Source organism: Dipodomys merriami, unplaced genomic scaffold (genome assembly GCF_024711535.1).
Source record: "Dipodomys merriami isolate MVZ:Mamm:240054 unplaced genomic scaffold, mDipMer1.0.p SCAF_11, whole genome shotgun sequence".
NCBI classification, from domain to species: domain Eukaryota; kingdom Metazoa; phylum Chordata; class Mammalia; order Rodentia; family Heteromyidae; genus Dipodomys; species Dipodomys merriami.
In genome coordinates this window covers 48,627,095-48,648,841 of record NW_027202382.1, presented here as the reverse complement: position 1 = coordinate 48,648,841, position 21,747 = coordinate 48,627,095, and the positions used below count along the sequence as shown (strand labels likewise).

The 21,747-nt window shown below is 56.1% G+C and overlaps 1 protein-coding gene across 2 annotated transcripts in view; it reads left to right on the top strand.

Annotated features, from left to right (window-relative positions):
• Nacc2 (NACC family member 2) overlaps nt 1-21,747 on the top strand; it is a 73,257-nt gene that overhangs the window by 26,435 nt on the left and 25,075 nt on the right. For both annotated transcript variants that reach the window (XM_070015037.1, XM_070015036.1), the window contains exon 2: nt 8,321-9,266. In XM_070015037.1, coding sequence (XP_069871138.1) covers nt 8,381-9,266 — 886 coding nt within the window. In that variant the 5' untranslated portion in view covers nt 8,321-8,380. The remainder of the gene's footprint in view (nt 1-8,320; nt 9,267-21,747) is intronic.

Here is a 21,747-nt window from a genome sequence, read left to right as displayed (position 1 = left end):
CTCAGGGTCAGCTGGGAGGCTGGGGAGCTTGTTGTGGTGAAGGGCAGTAGGCATCTGATTGGCTGGTGCTGGCAGGTGGGATGGGCAGGGGAAGGCTGGGTCTGGGCCTGTGATAGTGAATCCCTGCTCCAGGCCTGAGGATCTTCTGGGTACTCAGTGCCTGCTTGTGGTGTTCCCAAAAGTGACCCATGTCCTTTGTTGTGACAGTTGTGAGTGTCGTGGAGGGCCAGGGTCCCTGGAGGGCCCTGGCTTTGGGAGCCAGCAGGCCTGGGTCTGATTCTTAAACCCCCCCACACACCATGGTCGATCTTTAGTCGTGGGGCTGGGTGCTGTCCCTGAGCTCTTCAGCTCAAGGCGAGCGCTCTACTGCTTGAACCACAGCGCCACTTCTGGTTTTCTGGTGGTTCCTGCCCAGGTTGGCTTTGAACCGTGACCCTCAGATCTCGGCCTCCTGAGTGGCTGGGATGACAGGCACGAGCCACTGGCGCCCGGCCCCCAGATCTTTTTAAGCCTTGGTCACGACTTCCTGCACTCTCGCTGTCACCGTGAGTGGCTGGTGAAGGCTCTGTCCACACCTGCTGGAATGTGCCCATAGGACGCGAGGGAAGCTGGGGACCGAGCCTGAGGGAGGGCAGTGAGGGGGGCTTGCCTTCCGGAAGGAGTCGCTGGCTGCCACCGTTTGCTAAGGGAATTCCCCAGACCATAAAGTTGTGAAAGCCCTGGTTTGAGTTAAGGTCTTTATTTTTCATATCAGTAATTAGCTTTTACGGGGCTAGCTTACAGCAGGTCCAGGGTGGGGCCGGCTGCTCCCCTTGCTGCCGGGGCGGGGGCAGGACACCCCCCCCCCCCCGGATCTGCAGGAGAGCTCCTGGAGACCGGGGTTTGCGGTTAATACTCCTGCACTGGAGCTCGAGGACCGTTATGTGCAGCTTTTATTCGGCCCCCAGGATTCGTGCTGCGTTATCCGTATTTCCTTTAATTTGTGGGATTTCTAGTAAATGGGCTTAAAAATAGTTCTGGGCGTGCTGCCAGGGCAGATGCGGGCAGCGGCATCTCCGAGCCTCCCGCCCCAGCGGTGAGGCGGGTAACCCCGCGTCACATAGGCCCGTGCCTCCCACAGGTACCCGAGAGAAGAAGCAGGGTGCAGCACCCCACTCCTGGACCCGGGATCGGGTTAGATCGTAGCCCTAGCTGAGGAACAGAAGCGGGATCAGCCGGGACGTGTGCCTGGTGCCCAGGGGTTGGGGAGCAGGGGCTTGCTGGAGGCGAGGCCGGGTGGAGGGCAGAGGGCGGAGGGCCGAGGGCCGAGGAGGCACCACACAACACGGAGGCCCCGGGCCTGTGGCTGTGCTTGGTGGGAGGAGGGACACGCTTCTCCCTCATTACCTAAGAGGTCTCAACAAGCGCCTGCTCTTAAGTATCTGGGCCATGCCCCAAACGGCAAGGATACCTGCAGCCATCGGGTCCCTCCGGGCCTGGCTTCCTGGCCGGCGCCGGCTCCTCTTGCGCTGCTCTTTCTCCTCAGCTCCACCTGTGTCTGAGGCCTCTTCTGCACCCGTTGTGCCTTTGTTGGCTGACCTGGAGTGTCCTCTGGCACTTGCTCCAGACAGGCCTGGACAGGAATCCAACACCCATTGTGGTCTCTTGTCCAGCCCCAGGCCTCTGGCTCAGCCTGCCGGCCAGGGGTAGACATGGACGCAGCTGAGGCCCCCAGGGTGAGCTCCGCGGAGCCCCGGGGTGAACTGCTCTTCGCTGGGACCTGGGGCTGGCCGTGGCAGCTCTGTGCAGGGGTCTGCGGAGCAGCCCCACCGCCGGCCTCTGCTCTGTCCCCGTCCAGAGCCTTCCATCCTGTTAGGCCCCTGTGCTGTGTCGCCTGCAGAGCCCCTTTCTTAGGGGAGCAGGTCTTCAGGGCTGAGGCAGACCCCAGACCTTGTCCTGCCCCAGGCCCCTCTCCTGGGCTTGGAGTGCCACCTGGACCTCCTCTTTCTCCCTGTTTTCTATCACAGAGCAGACTCGGGCACTGCCCTGGAAAGAGTAGGGGGCAGAATTCTAGAATCTTCCCTGCCATGGGAATCAAATCCTGATGGTGGAGGAAGCCAAAGTCCGGGTGTGCATGTCCCCAGAGTTAAGTGTCCCAGATCCCCCTCTGATAGAGGTGTCCGCCGCTCCCAGCTGGGCCCCCAGGTCTGGCCCCGAGGGGGGCTGGGGTGGCATCCAGGCAGGGGGAGCCCGTCAGAGCAGGGGCAGGCAGGACAGAGGGCAGGTGGCCCTCGAGCTCACCCTGTGGTGCTCAGTAGGCCTCGGCTCCTGGGGTGAGTGTCAGGGAGGTTGATGTCCCCGAGATCTAGTGGCTCCTCTGGGTCACTGTCAGCAGCAGCCACCTCGCGGGGGGGGGGGGGGTGGCGGTCTGCTGTGCCTCCCTTTCCTGCCGGCAGCTGATTTAGTGCTTCTGTGTCGGCCTGATTTACATTAGAGTTTTAAGCATAATTAGAAATGCAGGGGATCTTTGTGTCTTACCTCGCCTCCGACTATTTATGGCATGATATGCAGATGAGGAGAGCTATGAATATTAACGATCGTGTGCGGGGAAGTGGCTGTCTGTAATGAGTGGGTGACCCACTGCCCAGCACGCACCTGCTGCGTGTCTCCCCACCCCCTGCCCGTGGCCGGACCGGCACCCACGCGTGCCCAGGGTCAAGGTGGCAGGCTGCTTTGGGACCTCTGGCAGGCCCGAGAAGGACAGGACACCGGGTGAGGGCCAGCTGCCCCTGCCCGGGGCTGGGAGCCGGGCACCAGGGCTTCAGAAGGGGAGGGTGGAGGGGCCAGCGTGCGCGGGAGCTGGTGCTAGCTTTTTAAGTTATTAAATGATGCCCAAGGGAGACACTCTTCAAGCGTACATTATTTAAATTACAAATACGGGTGAGGGAGACTGTCGGCTCTTCTCAAAACACTGCTATGTTCTTCGGAAGCCTTCTGGAAGTGTTGGGCGGCTCGTGGAGCTTCGCAGAGTGCTGGGACGTGGCGGGTCTGCAGGGTGGAGACCGGAGGGTCGTCTCTGCTTCCTGCCTCCCCCATCCTGCCAGTGCTGCTCTGAGCTCTGACGCCTGCTTGCTGTGGTCCCCAGTGGGTGGCCTCGCCGGGGTCACAGACCTTGAACTGGACACTGGCAGCACTGACCTCCAGGTGCGGAGCTGCTGGAGGGGTGGCCTGTGGGGGGAGGAGCTTCCGGACGCCCCGCCCGGCCCCGCCCCACCTGGGTCCCAGGCTGCTGGGCCGGGTTGCCAGGGGATACAATCGGGATGGGGTTGGGGGACCCACACCATCATGCCATCTCCCTACCACTGTTGTCCCCTCTCTCTGAGGACCGATGCAGGCCAGCAAGGGGGTTAGATGGATGGGCAAGTTTTAAATGTGCAGATTCTGGCACACTGCCCTTCCCCTAGAAAGAAAAGAGAGAGAGAGAGAGAGAGAGAGAGAGAGAGAGAGAGAGAGAGCGCTTCCAGGCAAACATTTGTTAGTGCAGTTAAAACCAGCTTTTATGGTTGATGATGTCCACGCCTGTGGCTGGGTGGAGGCTGGCCAGGGCCCCTAGAAGGAAAGGCCCTTGCTGGGACTCAAACCAGCAGTCCAGCTCCTCCCACTCCTCCTCTGGGTGATCTCAGGGTGCTTAGCAGGGTGGGCTCACACCATGACCTGACACTGGGGGGTGGGGGGGGTAAGGTGGTCTGCCCTCTGCAGCTGAGCCCCGGGACCATGGGTCCTGGGCCTGTTCTGATCCAGTGGCTTCCAGCACTGAGATGAGCCTCGGCGGGGGTGGGGGGATGGGGAGGGGCCTCTGTACCTCAGAATCCTCGGTCATACTACCCAGAAGATAGTGGGTTCCCTGGCAGTGTGCCTCACCCTGCAGCTTTTATCTCTGTTTGCCCCGCTCCTTGCGGGCGGCTAGCTGGTGATCCCATTAGCAGCAAGGCCTGGGCTGCCCAGCGCCGCCCGATGGTGCCTTAAAAGTTTAATGCGAACCTCGAACCTCGGGGCCAAACATGAGGCCTCGCCCGGCTCCCTGGGGACCGGAGCTCTCCCAGCTAGCAGCCTGCACCTTGGAAGAGTTAACCTGTAGGCCCTGCTTGCTCCACTGTCTTGGGACAAAACTTAGTGTGTTGAAGGGGGCAGGGGCAGGGGCAGACCGGGACCTGTGCCATGATTGAAAGCAGTTGCCCTGCCCATGCAGGCCCCCGCTTCGCTCTGCTCCTGGAGCCCTACACTCCTGTGGGTGCCCTGGGCTCCACACCTCGTGAGCACGCGTGGGGAGGCTGCCTTGCAGACCACTATGTTCTCTGTGAGAGAGCCGGGCCCAGGGCTACCCCCAGGCGGGGCTGCCTCGGGGATGGGCTGTCTCCCACAGGGTGTCTCCCTCCTTCCTCTGCAGCTGTGGTGATGGCTGTGCATTTACCAAGGCCCAGAGCCTCTTATTAGATTGGTAAAATTAAATCCTGCAAAATAATTTTACTTAATTTAATTTATCTCTCCTCTCTTTCTCTTGCCGCTAGCAGCAATCCTGCGGATGCTGAATGCCACCCTCCTTGCTTAGTGCCAAGAGCAGGGGGAGTTCAGGATTGGCAATGGGGGGAGGTTCTTCCCGACCCCGGACCCGAGATGCCCTGGAGGTCTGGGCTGTGTGGCTCTTCCTTTGGCCAGACCACCCCTGTCCCCACCTCAGGGATGCCCTTGGGAGGACCCTGTACATGCTTGGCGCAGCTACCTGTGTCTTCCTGCGGAAGTAGAGTATTGGGACCAGGTGTGCCCAGATTGCCATGCGGCTGGTGGGCATCTGTGCTTGAGCCCTGCCTCTGCATGCAAGCCAGCTTGTTGCACTACCCATTTCCTCCCATCCCTCTCCACAAGGTCCCCCCCAACCACCTGGAGATAATGCTGGGGATAATGGGGCCATGGGACCCAGCCCCCCTGGGTTGCTGACAAAGACTCCCCAAATTCTCATATCCCTCCTTTCTTATCCTGGGATGGTCCCTGGTGGTAGGCGGGGCAGTAGGTGTGAGGTGGGTTTGTTCTGTTCTAAAGGGCCTCAGGAGGGCAGCTTCCTCCCTGCCGTGCAGGTGCTGGGCGGATGGCTGGGTACACAAGCTAAGAAGTCTTCCATTTGCAGTCCCACCAGCAGGTGGGTGAGATACAGGAAGCACAACCACGGAGGGAACTATGGGTGGCTTTGCTTGGAGAGCAAAAAGGGAAACTGAGTCACAGAAGGGTGTGGAGGTCACTGAGCATGGTGAGACAGCCCCCAGGCCGTCCGCTGGGTCCCAGCGCCGGCCCACTGAGGCCCACAGCCCGCCCAGCCTGAGGTCAGCGTCTGCTCGCCCTGCTTTCCCAGCCCTGGGAGCGAACGCCAAACCTTTATTCTTTTCTCCTAAAGTTCAGCTTTGTTCTCGCCCCGGCCGAGGCTTCTAAGAAAGCAACCTAACACCAGCTCCGGTCCTGTTCTCTCGGGCCACTGCAGGCCAGCCGTGCCAGCACAGGTGGCCTGAGGACAAGGTGGCAAAGGCACCGGCTTGTCCTGGGTCCCAGGGGACGCACTCCGCCCCGCCGCCTTCTGGGGAATAAAGGCCCCTTCTCTGGCTGAGCTGCTCAGGCCTTGCCCTGGGCACCTGTGCCCCCATCCCCGCCCCCCACCAGCTCACAGCCAGTCACAGACGCCTCCCATCAACCTGCCGTGGGCTGGAGCCAGGCATTACAGACACCTCTGCATTCTGTCTCGGGAGCGGTGATGGGCGTGGAGGAGAGGCTGGAATTGCAGTGTGGCCAGCAGGCTGCGGCTGCCATGTCGGGAGGGACAGGCTGTGGGATCCTCACCCTGTCCCCTAGCCTGGCTGCAGACCAGCCTCGTCCTCTCCCCACCCCCCTCCGCCCCCCAGGCCCCTGGGGCCAGAGTGCTTTGGCTGGTCTTTACTCCCTCTGGCCAGATCAGGTCACACATCCTGGCAGGAGAGCGCCCGGCCTGCCTGCTGAGGCCCACCTGACCCTGGGCTAAGGCCGTCTTGCAGAAGAAGCCAGTGGCTGTTTGGGAGTGTCCCTGTGTAGAGCTGCACATCCGTGAAGGGGACTTTGAGGTCCCTCCCTCCCTCTGTGCTGCGTGTCCCTGAACAGCACCACCCCTCCCCCACTCGGGCCCTGGGCACACTGGGCCTTGCTGAGTGTCTGAGGGGCACCTGGCAGGCCTCCGGGAGGAAGCGGGAACTAGCATGCGTACGAGGGTGGGGGCCTGAAGGTGATCCAGCCCTGCCTCTCCCCCACTCCTGAGAGACCCTATAAGGGCGAGACGCTGGAACCCTGAGGCTGGGCCTCCTTACTGAGAAGTTGGTCCGTTGAGAGGAGCTGCCTGGCAGAGATGGGAGGGTGAGGGTGGTGTAGGGAAACTTCTGGAACTAGCCTTGCTGCCCTGGAACCCCAGCCTGCAGGGAACCTGGCCTCAGGCCCCATGGGGAAGGGAGGAGGGTCAGCTCGCTGGCTCTTTCCTGTCCACTCCTCTCCCCAGCCCTTGTCTCTCCGCCCACTTGGTGCTCCACCTGTGCTCGCTTGCTCCCCTTCCTCGCTTTGCTGCCCACTGTCCATCCCGCAGCCCCCGGCCCCGCGCCCTGGCCCCCCTGCCCAGCCTCCAGTCCCCTGGAAGAGTTAGGCTGGCGGCAGCTCTGTGCCCGGCAGACTGTTTGGAATAGTTTAAATGCTTTGACACCGGTCTGAGCGGGATGGAAGGCAGGCAGTTTACTGGGTAATTCATATGCAAAACTGCACTATAAATTTCCAGGCTGTCTCAGTTGCTGTGGCTCCGCGAAGCGTTTCTCCGCGTACAGTACAGTATTTCTGCCATCTTTGTTTGCATTGCAGTGAGTCATCAAAAGTCTGTCTTGCACCAACACCCGGAGCCGTGCATTCCTCTGGCACCAACGCGCCACTGTTTTTAAAGCCGGGGCTGGGAGCTGGCATTTACTTCAGCTCCCAAATCAAAGGCGGCTATTCATTCCCCAGAGCTGCCTGAATGTTTGTCTGCATCCGGCCGCTTCATTGAGATGCTGTGCGCTGCCCGGGAGCGCCGGCCTGGGTGCAGCTGAGCTGCGGCCGCCTAGCCCAGCGCCCGGCCCCCCCCCCCCCTCGCCCAGCTCCTCAGCCCTCCCACCCTGGGGCTCCTGCTCCTTGCTGCATTCCCGGAGCAGCGGGCTGGCGTGCGGAGAGTCTGCCCTGCCAGGCTGCGCGGGCGGTGTCGGCGGCCCGCCGGCCACCGCCGCGGAAGGTAGGTCTTCCTAGCGGGCTGGCGCCTCTGGGCCAGGCCGGCAACTTCTCTGCAGCGGGGGGCACTGCAGGCCAGGCCTCTCCAGCGCTGCGCCCACCTTCCCAACTCCCGCTGCGGGCTGGCTCCGCCCTCCTCCGCGGCGGCCCGCGCCTGCACTTTCCTCCCGCGGGACACAGCGGCCCTTTGTGCAGCCTGCAGAGTTGGGCCAGTGCCTTCTGCCCCCCCCCCCCGCCCCCAGGCAGAGTCTGTACCTGATAGATAAACAGTGCCGGCCGGCCTCCTGAAACCCCTGCAGCTACCTGGGGTGGGATCCTGCCAACAGGGGTTAGATCCGTGTTTGGGAGTGGGGCGGGGGAGCATCCTGTGAAGGGCTGCGGGCTGCGCCAGGCTCCAGCTCCAACTCCTGTTCTGCCGAGTGTCCCTGAGGACGCAGACCTGGGTCTGGGCTGCCCCTGCGGGGGGGGGGCAGAGGGGCCGGCAGCACCCCAGTCCCTCTGCATGGTGGGCGGTCCCTCCCCAGCAGGAAAGAGTGGAGGAGGTACGGTGTCCTGCAAGCCATGCCCCCAGCCCCGGAGGCTCCAGGCTGGGCAGGGAACAGCAGGAGGGGAGCAGGGGACTGCTGGGACAGCTGCTCAGAGGAGATCAGGAGAACCAACTGGAAACTGAGCACTTCCCAGAGACCTCCTGGCCCTGGGATGGCCCCTCCCCCAGAAGGCATCCATGTGAGGGGACGGTTTCCCTTTTTCCTGCCTTGGTCCAGTCTTGACTTCTGAGGGGGGTGGGGCTCAGGCCATGCCGGCTGGGGGTGGGGGGGTGGTCTCAGAGCAGCCCGGCTCTGCAAAGGGGTGCTCCTGCCCAGCTGGGTTCAGATTCTGGGACCTCCCTGGTCTGGACACACCCTCGGCAGGAAGGAGATGCTCTCTGCTCCTTGCAGAGGGCAGGGGAGGGGATGGGCCCTTGGCAGACTGTCCACTGGGCCGGAGCATTTGTCCATCAGTGGCTGACGGAGCTGTCCCCTTACAGATGTGCCCCACCCGATCCGCCCCCCGCTGAGTCTGAGGCCCGCCCGCCACGCCGCCCGCCATGTCTCAGATGTTGCACATCGAGATCCCCAACTTCGGGAACACAGTCCTCGGCTGCCTCAACGAGCAGCGTCTCCTGGGCCTCTACTGCGATGTGTCCATTGTGGTCAAGGGCCAGGCCTTCAAGGCCCACCGGGCCGTCCTGGCCGCCAGCAGTCTCTACTTCCGTGACCTGTTCAGCGGCAACAGCAAGAGTGCGTTCGAGCTGCCCGGCACGGTGCCGCCGGCCTGCTTCCAGCAGATCCTGTCCTTCTGCTACACGGGCAAGCTCACCATGGCAGCCAGCGAGCAGCTCGTGGTCATGTACACGGCGGGCTTCCTGCAGATCCAGCACATTGTGGAGCGGGGCACAGACCTCATGTTCAAGGTGAGCTCGCCCCACTGTGACTCCCAGACCGCCATGATTGAGGATGCCAGCTCCGAGCCCCAGAGCCCCTGCACCCAGCCGCAGCCAGCCGCCACCGCTGCCGCCTACATCGCATCCCCGTCCGTGCCCATCCCGCTGCTGACCCGGGTCAAGCATGAAGCCATGGAGCTGCCTCCGGCTACGGGCCCAGGCCTGGCTCCCAAGCGCCCACTGGAGACAGGGCCCCGGGACGGCGTGCCCATGGCTCTGGGGGCCACGGGGGCGGCCGGCACGGCCCCTCTCAAGCTGCCCCGAGTCTCGTATTACGGGGTGCCCAGCCTGGCCACCCTGGTCCCCAGCATCCAGCAGGTGCCCTACCCCCAGGGGGAGCGGACCAGTCCGGGGGCCAGCAGCCTGCCCACCACCGACAGCCCCACCTCCTACCACAATGAGGAGGACGAGGAGGACGACGAGGCCTATGACACCATGGTGGAGGAGCAGTACGGCCAGATGTACATCAAGGCCACGGGCAGCTATGCAGGTAATCACAGCCAGGGCCTGGCCCCGTGCTGCTCACCACCCAGCCGCAGCCGCTGGGCTGGCGGGGGGTGGGGGGGGGGAGTTGGTGGGAACGGAGACGTGATGAGCAGGATGGCAGGAGTCCATCACCCAGCTTGCACCTGACATGGTGTGAGATGATGGGTCACGAGTCCTGTGGTCTGCAGCCTGTGCCCCGTCTGGCACTGGGCAGATGAGGAAAGCGAGGATCTCAGTGAACCAGTGCTCACCAGCGGTCACTCCTTGCTGGGGACCTCACTTTCCCTGTCTCTGAAGAGCCTATTTCTATGTGCATGGTCTTCCTTCCCTTCACCTTCAGTCTTCTCCCAGGATACCCTCTGCACAGCCCCTCCCCCCTCCAGCGTGACCTTGGCCAGGGCTGTCAGCCTGGTCGGAGTTGGGCAGTGTCAGGTCTTCTGGGTGCAGTGGGTCCGGTGGCTTGTATAATACTCCTGCCCCTTGGTGCTGGGACATCTGAAGCCCCTCCTGCCCTGGGCAGGCTTTTCGCAAGGCTGGGGTGGGGTAGTGGCCATGAGGAGGCTCTGTGGCGCCGACCCGTACAGCCAAGGTGGCCGTGCGGCGCTGAGCCCTCCATGGAGGTGCGCAGGCCGGCTCCCCAGTACCCGGACAGCACCCCCGAGCCCTGCCTGGTCCTGTCCTTCCCTGCCCACCTTCAGGGGCTATACGGATGGTGCTGAGACACTGGAAAGGGACCACGGCCACCCCGGTCTGCCGCCGTGCAACTGTCTGGGTTTTCTTGCGGTTTTGCTCTTCAGCAAGCCCATAAGTGGGGCAGAGCAGGGGGTGTGTGGTTTCTTGGTTAGAATCTAGGTTGTTGGCAGCGATGTTGTGGTGTTGCTGGGTGTGCTAGGGGAAGGAGGCCATGGGGGGCAGCACCCAGTGCAGAGCCGCCCCGGGTCCTTGTGTGCTGGCCTGGCCTCATGGAAGGTCTCTCTCCGCCTCTCAGTCTGTCTCTGTCTCCTCAGTCTCCCTCCCTCCTTCTCCTCCTAGAGGCCCTTCCAGAGAGCCCTCTGCTGGATTCCCTGGAGGTGGGCAGGGTGCCCATCTCTGTGCTGGTACAGTCTTGTGTTTTTAGTTGCTTCTTCAATCAGCTCCCCTCTGGCACTATTTCCCACTTCAGCGAGGACAGGCCAGTGACCTCGGGCGTGAGCAATGACAGAGCAGTGGAGCCACCTGCCCCAGCCCCCACCGAGGGGCCACTTACAGACGGTCAAGCATATCCAGCAAGTCAGAACCCCACCCCTGCTCCACCTCTGCCATCCTGCACCTCCCGGTCCCAGGCAGGATCCTCTGGGTTTGTGGCCAGAGCAGTGCCCTGCCTCTTTCTCTTTTCCTTCACCCTGCCCAACCCCCAGGATGTAGTGTAGGGCCAGGCTCCTTCTGGGCTGCCCGAGATCTCAAGGGTTCAGGCTGTCTGCCTGTCCACTGGCAAACCCAGCAGTCCAGTGACTGGCCTGGTGGTATAGTGTGGCCACCATGGGGTGGGTGGGGATGGAACGCAGCTGCGTCAGGGTCTGCTCCCGAGGTCTACACCGTCTCCAGGCTCCTCAGGCACACCCAGTCCTCCAGACCCATTCATGGGGACTGAGCTGAACATAGACCGTAGAGGGACCTTGAGCAGTTAACAAGTGATGTTGGGGTGCTGTGACCACAGCCAGGCAGGCTCACGTGCAGGACTAGGCAGGGCGATGGGGACTCGTGGTCCATGTCCCCACACCCTGCCACCTGCTCTCTGCCCTAGCAGGTAGATGCTTGCAGCTGCCAGCCCTTGCTCTCTGGAGGTCTGAGGCAAAGGTCCTGCTGGGATTGTTACCAGCTATACTTCCACATGTAGCCACGTCACCCCACGTCACCCCACATCACCGACAACGGCCAAGTGCTGCTCCCTTGCTCCCCGTCCCTTCCCCCTGGGAGACACGGCCCTGGCTCTGCCCTCTGTGCCCTGTACACTGCTCTCTGGGTCAGGAGAGGTGGCATAGGCTGTGAGGACTGCCCGGGAGTCGGGGTGGTACTGACATGGGGCTGGGTGCTGGCAAAGTACATTCAGGAATGGGCCCAGCATGTGGGCATGGCACTCCCTACGCTGCCTGCCACGGCCCCTGGTGTTCGCGGTGGGAGCCCCCACAGATACCTACCCCAGGTCTACCTCACTCAGACTTGGCCACCCCCTACCCCAGGTCTGCCTCACTCAGACTTGGCCACCCCAGCGCCACCCTCTCCCAGGTGAGCAGGCCAGGCTGAGGGGCCCAGGCCTGTAGAGAGCACTGCAGCAGCAGGACTCCGTTTGTGGTAGTCTCACTCACAGCCCTCCACCCCTGGCAGCATGATTCAGTGGTTCTTACACCCAGCAGCTCCCCCTGCCCATGGGCACCAGCCCTGTGGGAGGCTGCTCCTGACAGTGGTCAGTTGGTGTTCTCAGAGAAGGGAGAAGGGTTGGACATGTCTGAGCAAATCCCCCTCTACCTTGTGGGCAGGGTCAGTATCACAGAATCAGGGCCCAGCCTACCTCCCCATGGGGCCCAGGGAGCAGCAGGTACCATTGTCTCTGGTCTAGGTAGAGGGAGGCCCAAGATATCCAAGCACTGGTGGGGGTAGTGCTGGCTGCTGGTGTGAGGGGTTCCCTCCTTTTAGAGAGCCAGCACCTTGTGATCGGGGCAAGGGCGAAGAAGGTGCCAGCCCCGAGATCCCTCCAGTGGTGTCTGCCTACCTCAGCTTCTACTTGAGCAGGTACAGGGCAGGACTCTTCTGCAGCCTCCGGGGGGCAAGGGAGCTTGCCCAAGCTGTGTACACCCTGAGTTTTCTTCTAGTGAAGCCAGCTTTGTTGAGATGTGATCCATCTACAATAAAATACACACTTGAATCTCTCAGAGGCACTTCTGCCACCCCAGTAGAGTCTTGGACCTTCCGCTTGCTCAGGTGGCTGCCGTGTGTGCTGTCAGCAGGATAGGAGTTGGCACTGTGCATGGGTCCCACTCCAGCGCCACGCTGTCCACATTGCTCTCTCCTCCTCCTTTTTGTATCTATTGACAGTAAATGCTAAGTTCAGGTGCACTGGTCCATGACTTTGGTGCAACTTCAAGACAAGGAGCAGGTATTTCCCCTGAAATGTTACCTGGGTCCTCCTACCCCCTACTTTGGTCTCAGGCAGCCACCAACCTGCTTTCTGTCTCCATGTTCATGGAGTCTGTGATTGGGACTGTTGGGTCCAGAGACCACATGAGCTCACCATGTCAGGACATTACTTCATGGTCTGAATCCTTTCTTGTCATGCTCCCTTGGTGTGGACAGCCCCCCACCCCCTTTAGGGTTGTCACTTGTACGCCCCTGAGCATACCACATGCAGGTCCCTTCCTACGGGGATAGGTCTGTTTCTTGTGGATAAGTAGCTGGGAGTGGAATTGCTGAGCGACACTCTGGTATGACTGAACTTCAGTCTGCTTCCCACCCCCCCTGCTCCAGGTTCCTACCCTCAAAGCCCTGCACCTTGTGTGTGGCTGGGTTTGATTCTAACCTCCCTGGGGTGTAGTTCCTACTTGAGTTCCCTGGCGGCTGGGACTGTGAAGGATGGTTGTAAAAGTAAATTTCATTGTGATGCATTTCTTCAAATCTTTCGCCTATTTTTTCAAAAGCGAGTTTTCACAATTCCTAGTCTAATTTACAAGCAAGTCTTTGGTCAAATATATGTATTACAAGTATTTCCTTCTAGTCCACTGTGCTTTTCTTATTATTTTAATGGTGTCTTTCAAGGACCTGGAGTTTTAAATGTTGATGACCAATTAATGTTTTGTTTTTATGGCCAGTGCTTTTTGTGGTTGGAGGAAATATATGGCTCCCCAACAGTCAAAACTCTGCGTGTGTGTGTGTGTGTGTGTGTGTGTGTGTGTGTGTGTGTTGTAATAACCAGTGAGGGCCCTGTGCTGATGTCGTTGCCCTGTGGGCTGGGTCACTCTCCCCGCTCTGGTCTAGGAACGATCAGGCAGGGCCAGTGGGAGGAGTGGTTGGGAAGGGGGTGACTTGAGGCAGGGCCAATAGGAGGAATAGCTATGGGAGTGGGGGCAGGGGCATAGCCTATAGGTAGGAAGGATGGTGGTAGTGGAGAAGACAGAAGAGAACAGAAGAGAGATGTGGGTGAAGAAAGAAGAGAGAGAGTGGCAAGAGGCCTACGGGAAGGTGAGAAGCCTTCGGAGAGGCCTTCGGAGAGGCCTTCGGAGAGGCCTGCGGTGAGGCCTGCAGAGAAGGAAGAAGGGAGGAATAAAGATCAAGGTTGTCCCTTTGGAGATTTGGAGGTTTGCAGACCGACTAATAGGAGGTTTGCAGCCTGATGAATATGTTTGCCAATAAAGGTTGAGGCTGTCCTTGGAGCTTGGTCTAGCCTGCTGGTGGTTCTGGGTAGCTAGCCCAGGGCAAGGTGGTTGCAGGCCCTTCCTAGCGTAAATAAAATTCTTTTGTCACCTTTAACTGTGCCTCCATGGATTGTCTTGCTCCCAGGTCATAACATTTGGAGGCCCGAGTGAGATAATCCATCTGGACTGCATCAGGCCTTGGGCCCCGGGAAACTCCCTCGTAGGTGAGTGCATTGGCCCGCAGGGGACAGCTGCTGAGAGGCGATTCTCAGCCCTGAGGTTCCCAGAGCCTCCCTCGAGTGTCTGTTTCCCGAGGACCAACGCGGACAGGAGTCATTTGGAAACCCTCCAGGGGGTGAGTCTGGGCAGGCCTGCCAGCCTGCATCTGGGAAGACTCAGTGAGGACACAGTGTAAGTCTCCGGCTAGGATGAGTCGTTGCCTGCATCTCCTGGGGCTTCCTTGTGAGGCCATCTGGGACTTCTTCGAGAGGTTATCTGGACCTCCTCGGGAGGTCATCTGGAGCATTTGGGACATTAAGTGTCTGTGGCTACTTGTCTGTGTGTGTTTGTCACTAGTTCTATCTTTGTCCTGTATATACCTCTGCTTACTCCTTTTTTCCAGGATGGGAAAACAATGTCCTAAAGTTCTTGTAAGTGAAACTGTAACAGGAAAATCTCCCCAGTGTTACGGGATCCCCTGTGGGAAGACCCGCCTGTGTACTTTCCCCTTATTCTGTGCCATCAGCGCCTCCGATGTTGTTACCCCTCCCCCCATACTAGAAGTTGTTCTTGTACCAGCCTGAGGTGGTAGGGGGTGGAACTGTCCCCTTACTACCCTTGAGACAGGAGCACGGACAAGCCTCCTTTCTAGTGCACGTTCCCTTTACAACTTGGGACCTATATAACTGGAAACAGCAAAATCCATCCTTTTCTGAAAAACCTAGGGGCTCATCTCATTATCAGAGATACTTTGTCATATCTCCTTGCCTGTTAGATTTAACATCCACATATCAGGGAGACCATGTGTCATTTGTCTCTTTGCTCTTGGCTGACCTCACTCAACATGATTTCCCTGCAAATGCTATTATTTTGTCCTTTCTAATGGCTGCACAATATTCCATTGCATATAGGCACCACAGTTTTTGGGTCCATTCATCTGTGGTGGGGCATCTGGGTTGTTTCCATAGCCTGGCTATTGTGAACAGTGCTGCAGTGAACATGGAAGTGCATGTGTCCTTGTATCCTGGTTGCTGTTGTTCACGATAGATGTCTAGGAGTGGTATGGCTGGGTCATAGGGGAAGTCAATAGTTAGCTTTCTGAGGACCCTCCAGACTGCTTTCCAAAGTGGTTGTATAAGTATACATGCCCACCAGCAGTGTAATAGGGTTCCTCTTTCTCCACATCCCCTCCAGCATTTGTCATTGGCTGACTTTAGGATGTGGGCCATTCTGACTGGGGTAAGGTGATATCTCAGGGTTGTCTTTATTTGCATTTCCTTCACAAGCAGGGATGGTGAACATTTCCTCATGTGTTTCTTTGCCATTTTTATCTCTTCTTCTGAGTAGTCTCTCTTTAGTTCCCTTGCCCATTTACTAACTGATTTGTTGGGTTTGGAGGGGTTAGTTTCTTGAGTTCCCTGCATATACTGGATATTAGGCCTGTGCAGATTTTTTTTTTTTTTTTTTTTTTTTTTTTTTTGGTTGTGGCTTGAACTCTGATCCTGGGTGCTAGCTCTCTACCACTTGAGCCACAGCGCCACTGATATTAGGCCTTTATCTGATATATTCCTGGTAAATATATATATATTTTTTTTGGTCCAGTCGTGGGGCCTGAACTCTGGGCCTGGGCGCTGTCCTTCAGCTCTTCAGCTCAAGGCTAGCGCTCTACCACTTGAGCCACAGCGCCACTTCCAGCTTTTTTTCTTTTTGCTTATGTGGTGCTGAGGAATCGAACCCAGGGCCTCAGGCATGCAAGGCAAGCGCTCTACCACTGAGCCACCTTCCCAGCCCTTCTGGTAAATATTTTTTCCCAACTAGCTGGCTCTTTCTAATTTGGTTGCTATGTCTTTAGCTGTGCAGCTTTTTATTTTAAGGTAGTCCCATTTGTCGAGCCTCTCTCCCATTTGTTGCGACCCTTGAACTCTGTTCAGGAAGTTCCTGCCTGTGCCTATAAGTTCAAGTGTCTCTGCTACTCTGTCCTGCAGTAGTTTCAGAGTTTCAGGTTTGGTGTTAAGGTCTTTAATCCATTTTGAGTTGATGCTAGTGCATGGTGACAGGCTGGGGTCCACTTTAATTTTATGGGGCCACCCAGTTTTCTCAGCACCAGTAGTTAAAGAGGCTGTGCTTCTTCCACTGTATGTCTTTGGCTCCTTATCAAATATCAGTATGTGATTTTATTTCTGAATCTTCTAATCTGTTCCATTGGTCTTTGGGTCTGTTTTTGTGCCAATACCAAGCTGTCTTTGTTATTATGGCTCTGTAGTAGAGCTTGAAATCTGGTATCATGATCCCTCCTGCGTTGTTTCTTTTTTTTTTTTCTTTTTGCTTATGTAGTGCTGAGGAATCGAACCCAGGGCCTCAGGCATGCAAGGCAAGCGCTATACCACTGAACCAACTTCCCAGCCCTCCTGCGTTGTTTCTTTTGTCTAGAATTGCTTTGGCTATTCTAGGTCTTTTGTTGTTCCATATGAATTTTTGGATTGTTTTCTCTATTTCAGTAAAGAACACCATTGGGATTTTGATGGGAATTGAATTTGAATTTGTATATTATTTTTGGCAGTATGGCCATTTTCACTATATTAATTCTGCCTATCCAAGAGCATGGAATGTCTTTCCATTTCCAGGTGTCTATGATTTCTTTTAGTTTTCACTAAATAGTTCCTTTACATCTTTGGTTAGGTTAATTCCTAAATATGTATATATACGTATATATATATATGCGTATACACACACACACACACACACACACACACACACACACACACAATGGGGTTGTTTCCTTGATTTCTCTTTCTTCTTGTACATGATTGTCAGCAACTTTTACAGGTGCTTTTCACTGGGAGGAAAGGGGGTGCATCCTGTGCAGTACCTGGACAGCCGTCCTTGAACCAGGTGGTTCCCCACTGATGACCCAGTCGGTTTGGAGCGAGTCTTTCCCCTGACTCGCTCAAGCTGGGACTAGAACGGCGTTCGAGGTCAGGAGGCGCTCACCAGTGATGGCCAGACTCTGTTAGCAGGACACGGGCACGGATAGGAAGCCAACTCACTTATCTAAGGTGAGTGAGACTGTGCAACTCCCCAGTGAGTCCCCCGCTGCTTTTCTAGAAGTCTCTGAGGCCTGTAAGACTTACATGCCTGTAGATCCTGAGGCCCTGGAGAATCAAAGAGCCCTAAATATGGCCTTCGTTACCCAGTCAGCCCCAGATATTAGAAAAAAGCTTCAAAGGTTGGAAGGTTTTGAGAGAAAAGTGTTATCTGAGCTGGTAGTGCTGAGCTGCCCAGTGCGTGTTTGATAACAGAGATACCCTGGAAGAAAAAGAGTTAAAAAGGGCCGTTCAAGTTTTAGTAACAGCATAAGGACAGGGATAAAGAAACCCTCAGTGAAGACGGTATTCATTTGTAGATACAGTGAGGAACCTCTAGGACTAGACCAGTGTGCCGCTAGCAAACAAAATGGACATTGGAAAAAGGAATGTCCATGGAGGAGAAGGATGGGAAGTGACGGGTTAAGCAAGCACGTTAGCGACCTAGAGACTGTGTTCATATCTCCTGAGAAACATGGAAAAGAGCTCAGGGCTCTGAAATCCAACCTTGTTGAACTTAAAAATCAGCTCTCTGAACTTAGCAAAAAAGGTGGCGAAGAAAAATCACACACTCCTGCTGAAGACACAGGCTTGAAGAAGACTGAACCTCCAGTACATGCCCATCAAACCCACAGAGAGGTTAGAAGCGCACTGAACAGCACGCTGGAGAAAACTAAGAGAATTATCGGACAGGAAGAAAAGATTTGAAGACATAAATCAGGAACTTGTAAGAGTCAAAGATGAGAACAAAATCCTCAACAGAAACCTGGAAAACAATCAAATGAAAGCCGAGTACATCAGCCTGGATGAGCATGAGGGAAAGCTGGGAGCCATGGGTCAGAGGCTGAGGGAGGCCCAGGGCGCCATCACTGCCGTCCTGGCTGACTACAGGCGAGGCCAGGAGGAGATCCTGACGCTGCACACGGACCTCAAGGCCCAGAAGAAGGAGCTGGACATGATGCAAGAATGTATTAGGCTGAAGTACACACTGATCATCAGCTTTGCAGAGTGTGAGTGGAAATTCAAAGCAAGAGAGAAAGAACTGAAAGAGCAGCTAGCGGAGCAGACACAGAAGTGCCAGGTCAGAGAAGTGAGCAGGAAAACAGGCTGAAGAAGGAGATCGTCATTCTTCAGAAAGAGTTAAAGTACAGGCATGCTCAGATGGGGAATGCCCAGGAAATGGGAAGAGCATTAGCCAGGAAAACGGAAGCGCTAAACAAGCAGTTGAAAGATCTGTCACAAAAATACACTGAAGTGAAGGACGAGAAAGAGAAGCTACTAGAGGAAAAGGCCAGACAGACTGCAGAGATCCTTGCCACACAGAGTCTAATGCAGAAGCAGTGTGTCCCAGTGGAACCGGAGGAGGTGCGGAAAAAGTCACCAGCACCATTGAGAACTTGAAGGAGAGCTGAAGAGCAAGCAAAGGTGCTGTGAGAAGGAGCAGCTGGCTGCAGTGGCCGGCGGACAACTAAAGGAACTCTTTGGTTACTCTGGCAGAACACTTGCAGTTAAGGAGTCTTTGTTGTTGTTGTTGGCCATGGGTCTTGAACTCTGGGCACTGTCCCTCAGTTCTTCAGCTCAAGGCTAGCACTCTACAGCTTGAGCCACAGCTCCACTTCCGGTTTTCTGGTGGTTTATTGGAGATAAGAGTCTCACCAACTTTCCTGCCTGGGCTGGCTTTGAACCGTGATCCTCAGATCTCAATCTCCTGAGTAGCTAGGATTACAGTCGTGAGCCACTGGCGCCTGGCTAAGGAGACCTTTGAGAAGGAGATTGAGAATGAAAGCAAGCTTGAGAGACAAGGAGGAGGAAAGCCAAAATAAAATGAAAGTTTCCAAGCTCCAGACTGAGCTGCAGAGTACTAAACAGGTGTTAAAGAAATTAGAGCCCCAGGGCTGGGAAGGTGGCTCAGTGGTAGAGCGCTTGTCTTCATGCATGAAGCCCCTGGGTTCCGTTCCTCAGCACCACATAAGCAAAAAGAAAAAAGCCGGAAGTGGCGCTGTGGCTCAAGTGGTAGAGCGCTAGCCTTGAGCTGAAGAGCTGAGGGAAAGCACCCAGGCCCAGAGTTCAGGCCCCATGACCAGACCCCCCCCCCAAAAAAAAGAAAGAAATTAGAGCCCCTAAGGTTCAGGGGTAGCTCAGGAGGCCGCCCTAAAATCAGTGGGGCCTCTAGAGCTACTAGTCGTTAAGATTAAAGGAAGAAGCATGAAAAACTGTGGTAACAAATGTGTAAATGTGGAGACTGCACTTGTGAAAAATGGTTACAGGCTCAAGCCTTCTGTCTGTGTATATCTGGTTATTTGTCACCCTGGTAAATTGCCCGGGCCTCTGCCTAAAACTATTTGAAAACCAGTAGGACCTCAGCCTGCCAAGCCTATGTAATGTATGTGGAAAGTCGCCAACAGGTAAATGCTAGAAAGCCAGAACAGGAGAGGGCGGGTGTGCAAGGAACCTCACCTGGTGAATTTTGGGAAGTGGACTTTTGAGGTAAAGCTGGAAAGTGTGGGTTTCGGTATCTGTTAGTAAGAGTAGACACTTTTTCAGGCTGGAGTGAGGCAAAAACTGAACCTGCTCAGGTAACAGTTAATTCCTCGATTTGACTTACCCTGAGCGGTGGGGTCCAACATTGGCCTGGCCTTCACAGCCCACATTACTCGATTGTTAGCTAAGGCCCTAGGAATAAATTGGAAATTACATTATATTTATAGACCTCAGGGTTCAGGACAGACGGAAAGAATGAATAGGATCTTAAAGGAAACTTTAAATAAATTCCAGAGACTGACCATGACTGGGTAAGCCTGCTTTCCTCTGCTCTCCTTCGAGCAAGATGCACCCCTTCTGTTAGAACCCCCTTTGGTTCCTAAACTTGGGGAAGCTATTTTAACAGAAGTGTCTAATGACAATCTTGTACAGTCCCTGCAGGCTTTGCAACATGCTCTTTTGCGTGCCTATCCTTTGGTAGCCGAGGCCCATTGGCCTCCTGAGAAAAACTGCACCCATTCTTTCCTGCCTGGACAGCTATGTGGATAAAAAGGCATCATATTCCTGAACTGGGACCCAAGTGGCAATAACCTTACTCGATAGCTGACTGCACCGTCGGCTATTAAATTGCCAGAAAACAGCATTGGGTCCATTACTCTCAAGTGAAACAGGCAGAGGAACAGTATCCAGAGATGGCTGCAAGGATGGACTGCTCAGAGACACTCAGAGGATCCCTTAAGATAAGACTCACCCAGTGTTAATAGTGTGTTTCTATAGTTATTCCTCCTTATACTTCATGAGTTATTATGGGGAGAGCTTTTCTGCCCACACCTGTTATTACCTGTTAAGTTAGCATTTTAAGCCTGTTCAGTGAGGGGGCAGCTAGGATTTACCTCAAAGGGAGGATGCAAAAATCAGTGATTTGATGGGACATGAAGACCGGTGGGGAATGTAATAGCCAGCGGGCGCCAAAGACACCCCCACCTCCCCACCCCGGGATTCTTCAGTAGATGGGGCCGCTTCCAGCCTTGGCCAGACAGGAACTGCTTCCAGCAGGGCCACTTCCGGCCTTCCATAGATGAGGGTTATTTGCACATGGCAGCTTTATTAAGACAGGAACCCATGCCACCAGGGTCACTCGCGGAAGTGTAGCCATCACCAGAGTCAATCTTAGAACATTTTTCTCATTTACCAAAGAAATTCCATACAGCTGACAGCCCCGCAGCCCCGCCCGCCCCCCCCCCCCCAGGCTGCTCCCCCAGGGCTGAGGCTAGTTTGGGGTTGGAGGTGTTTCTGCATTTGGGCTATTCTAAGTTAATGTACAATGAGTTTTTGGGGGTCTTACTGTGTAGGTAGGAATGGAATGGCTGGTGTCACATTCATTTCCTTTCTCATAGTTTGGGGTGGGGGGCGTGCGCGCACGTGTGTGTGTGCACACTGGTACTGACGCTTGCTTAAGCTGGGCTTGGGGACTGTCCCTCATCTTCTTTCACCCAAGGCTGACACTACCATTTGAGCCACACTTCACTTCCCACTTTACTTGATGGTTAATTGAAGATCTGAGCCTCACAGACCTTCCTGCCTGAGCTGGCTTTGAATCATGATCCTCAGCTCTCAGCCTCCTGAGTCGCTAGGCTGACAGGCGTGAGCTGCCAGCGCTCCTCTGTCCAGTGCTTTTGTGAATTGCTTTGCTTCTCATTTCATTTTTAGTCGTTTGTTGTTAGCATGCAGGTCTGTGCCTGTTGGTCCTACACACTGTGCCTCAGTTCTGAGGCTTTCCGTGGGCTCCTTGGGATACCTGCCCACCAGGCGGGGTGTGTGAGTGAGGCTGTGGGGGGTGAGGCCGTGGTACCACTTTCCAGTGGAAGCTTTCACTTCCACTTCAGGTTGGATGGGGAGGGCAGAAAGACTGAGCCGTGGCCTGGGGAACAAAGCACTGCCCTCTCTCCACCGAGGTGCTGACAGGGTCTGTCCTCTATGGATGCAGGCTTCTCCAAGGCCCAGGTGTGGGGTTTTTTCCCGTTTTCCCGCTGTAGTGGTCTGCAGTCATTACTGTGTGTGTGTTCCTGGGATGAACCTGCGTGGCTTTTCTGTAACAAGTTTACCCTTTGCCGGCTTGTCTGCTCGAGTTTCCTCAGGGAATTTCACCTCTGTGTTCATGAAAGTCACTGACTGTGCCATTTCCCTTTTATGTGTTGCCTGGTATCGGGTCAGGGTAATGCAAGCCTATCTTCCTTTGTCCTTTATTTTCTGAAAGAGTTCATGTTAAGTTTGATGTTATTTCTTAAGTGTCCGATGGGGTTGGTTCACCAGTGAA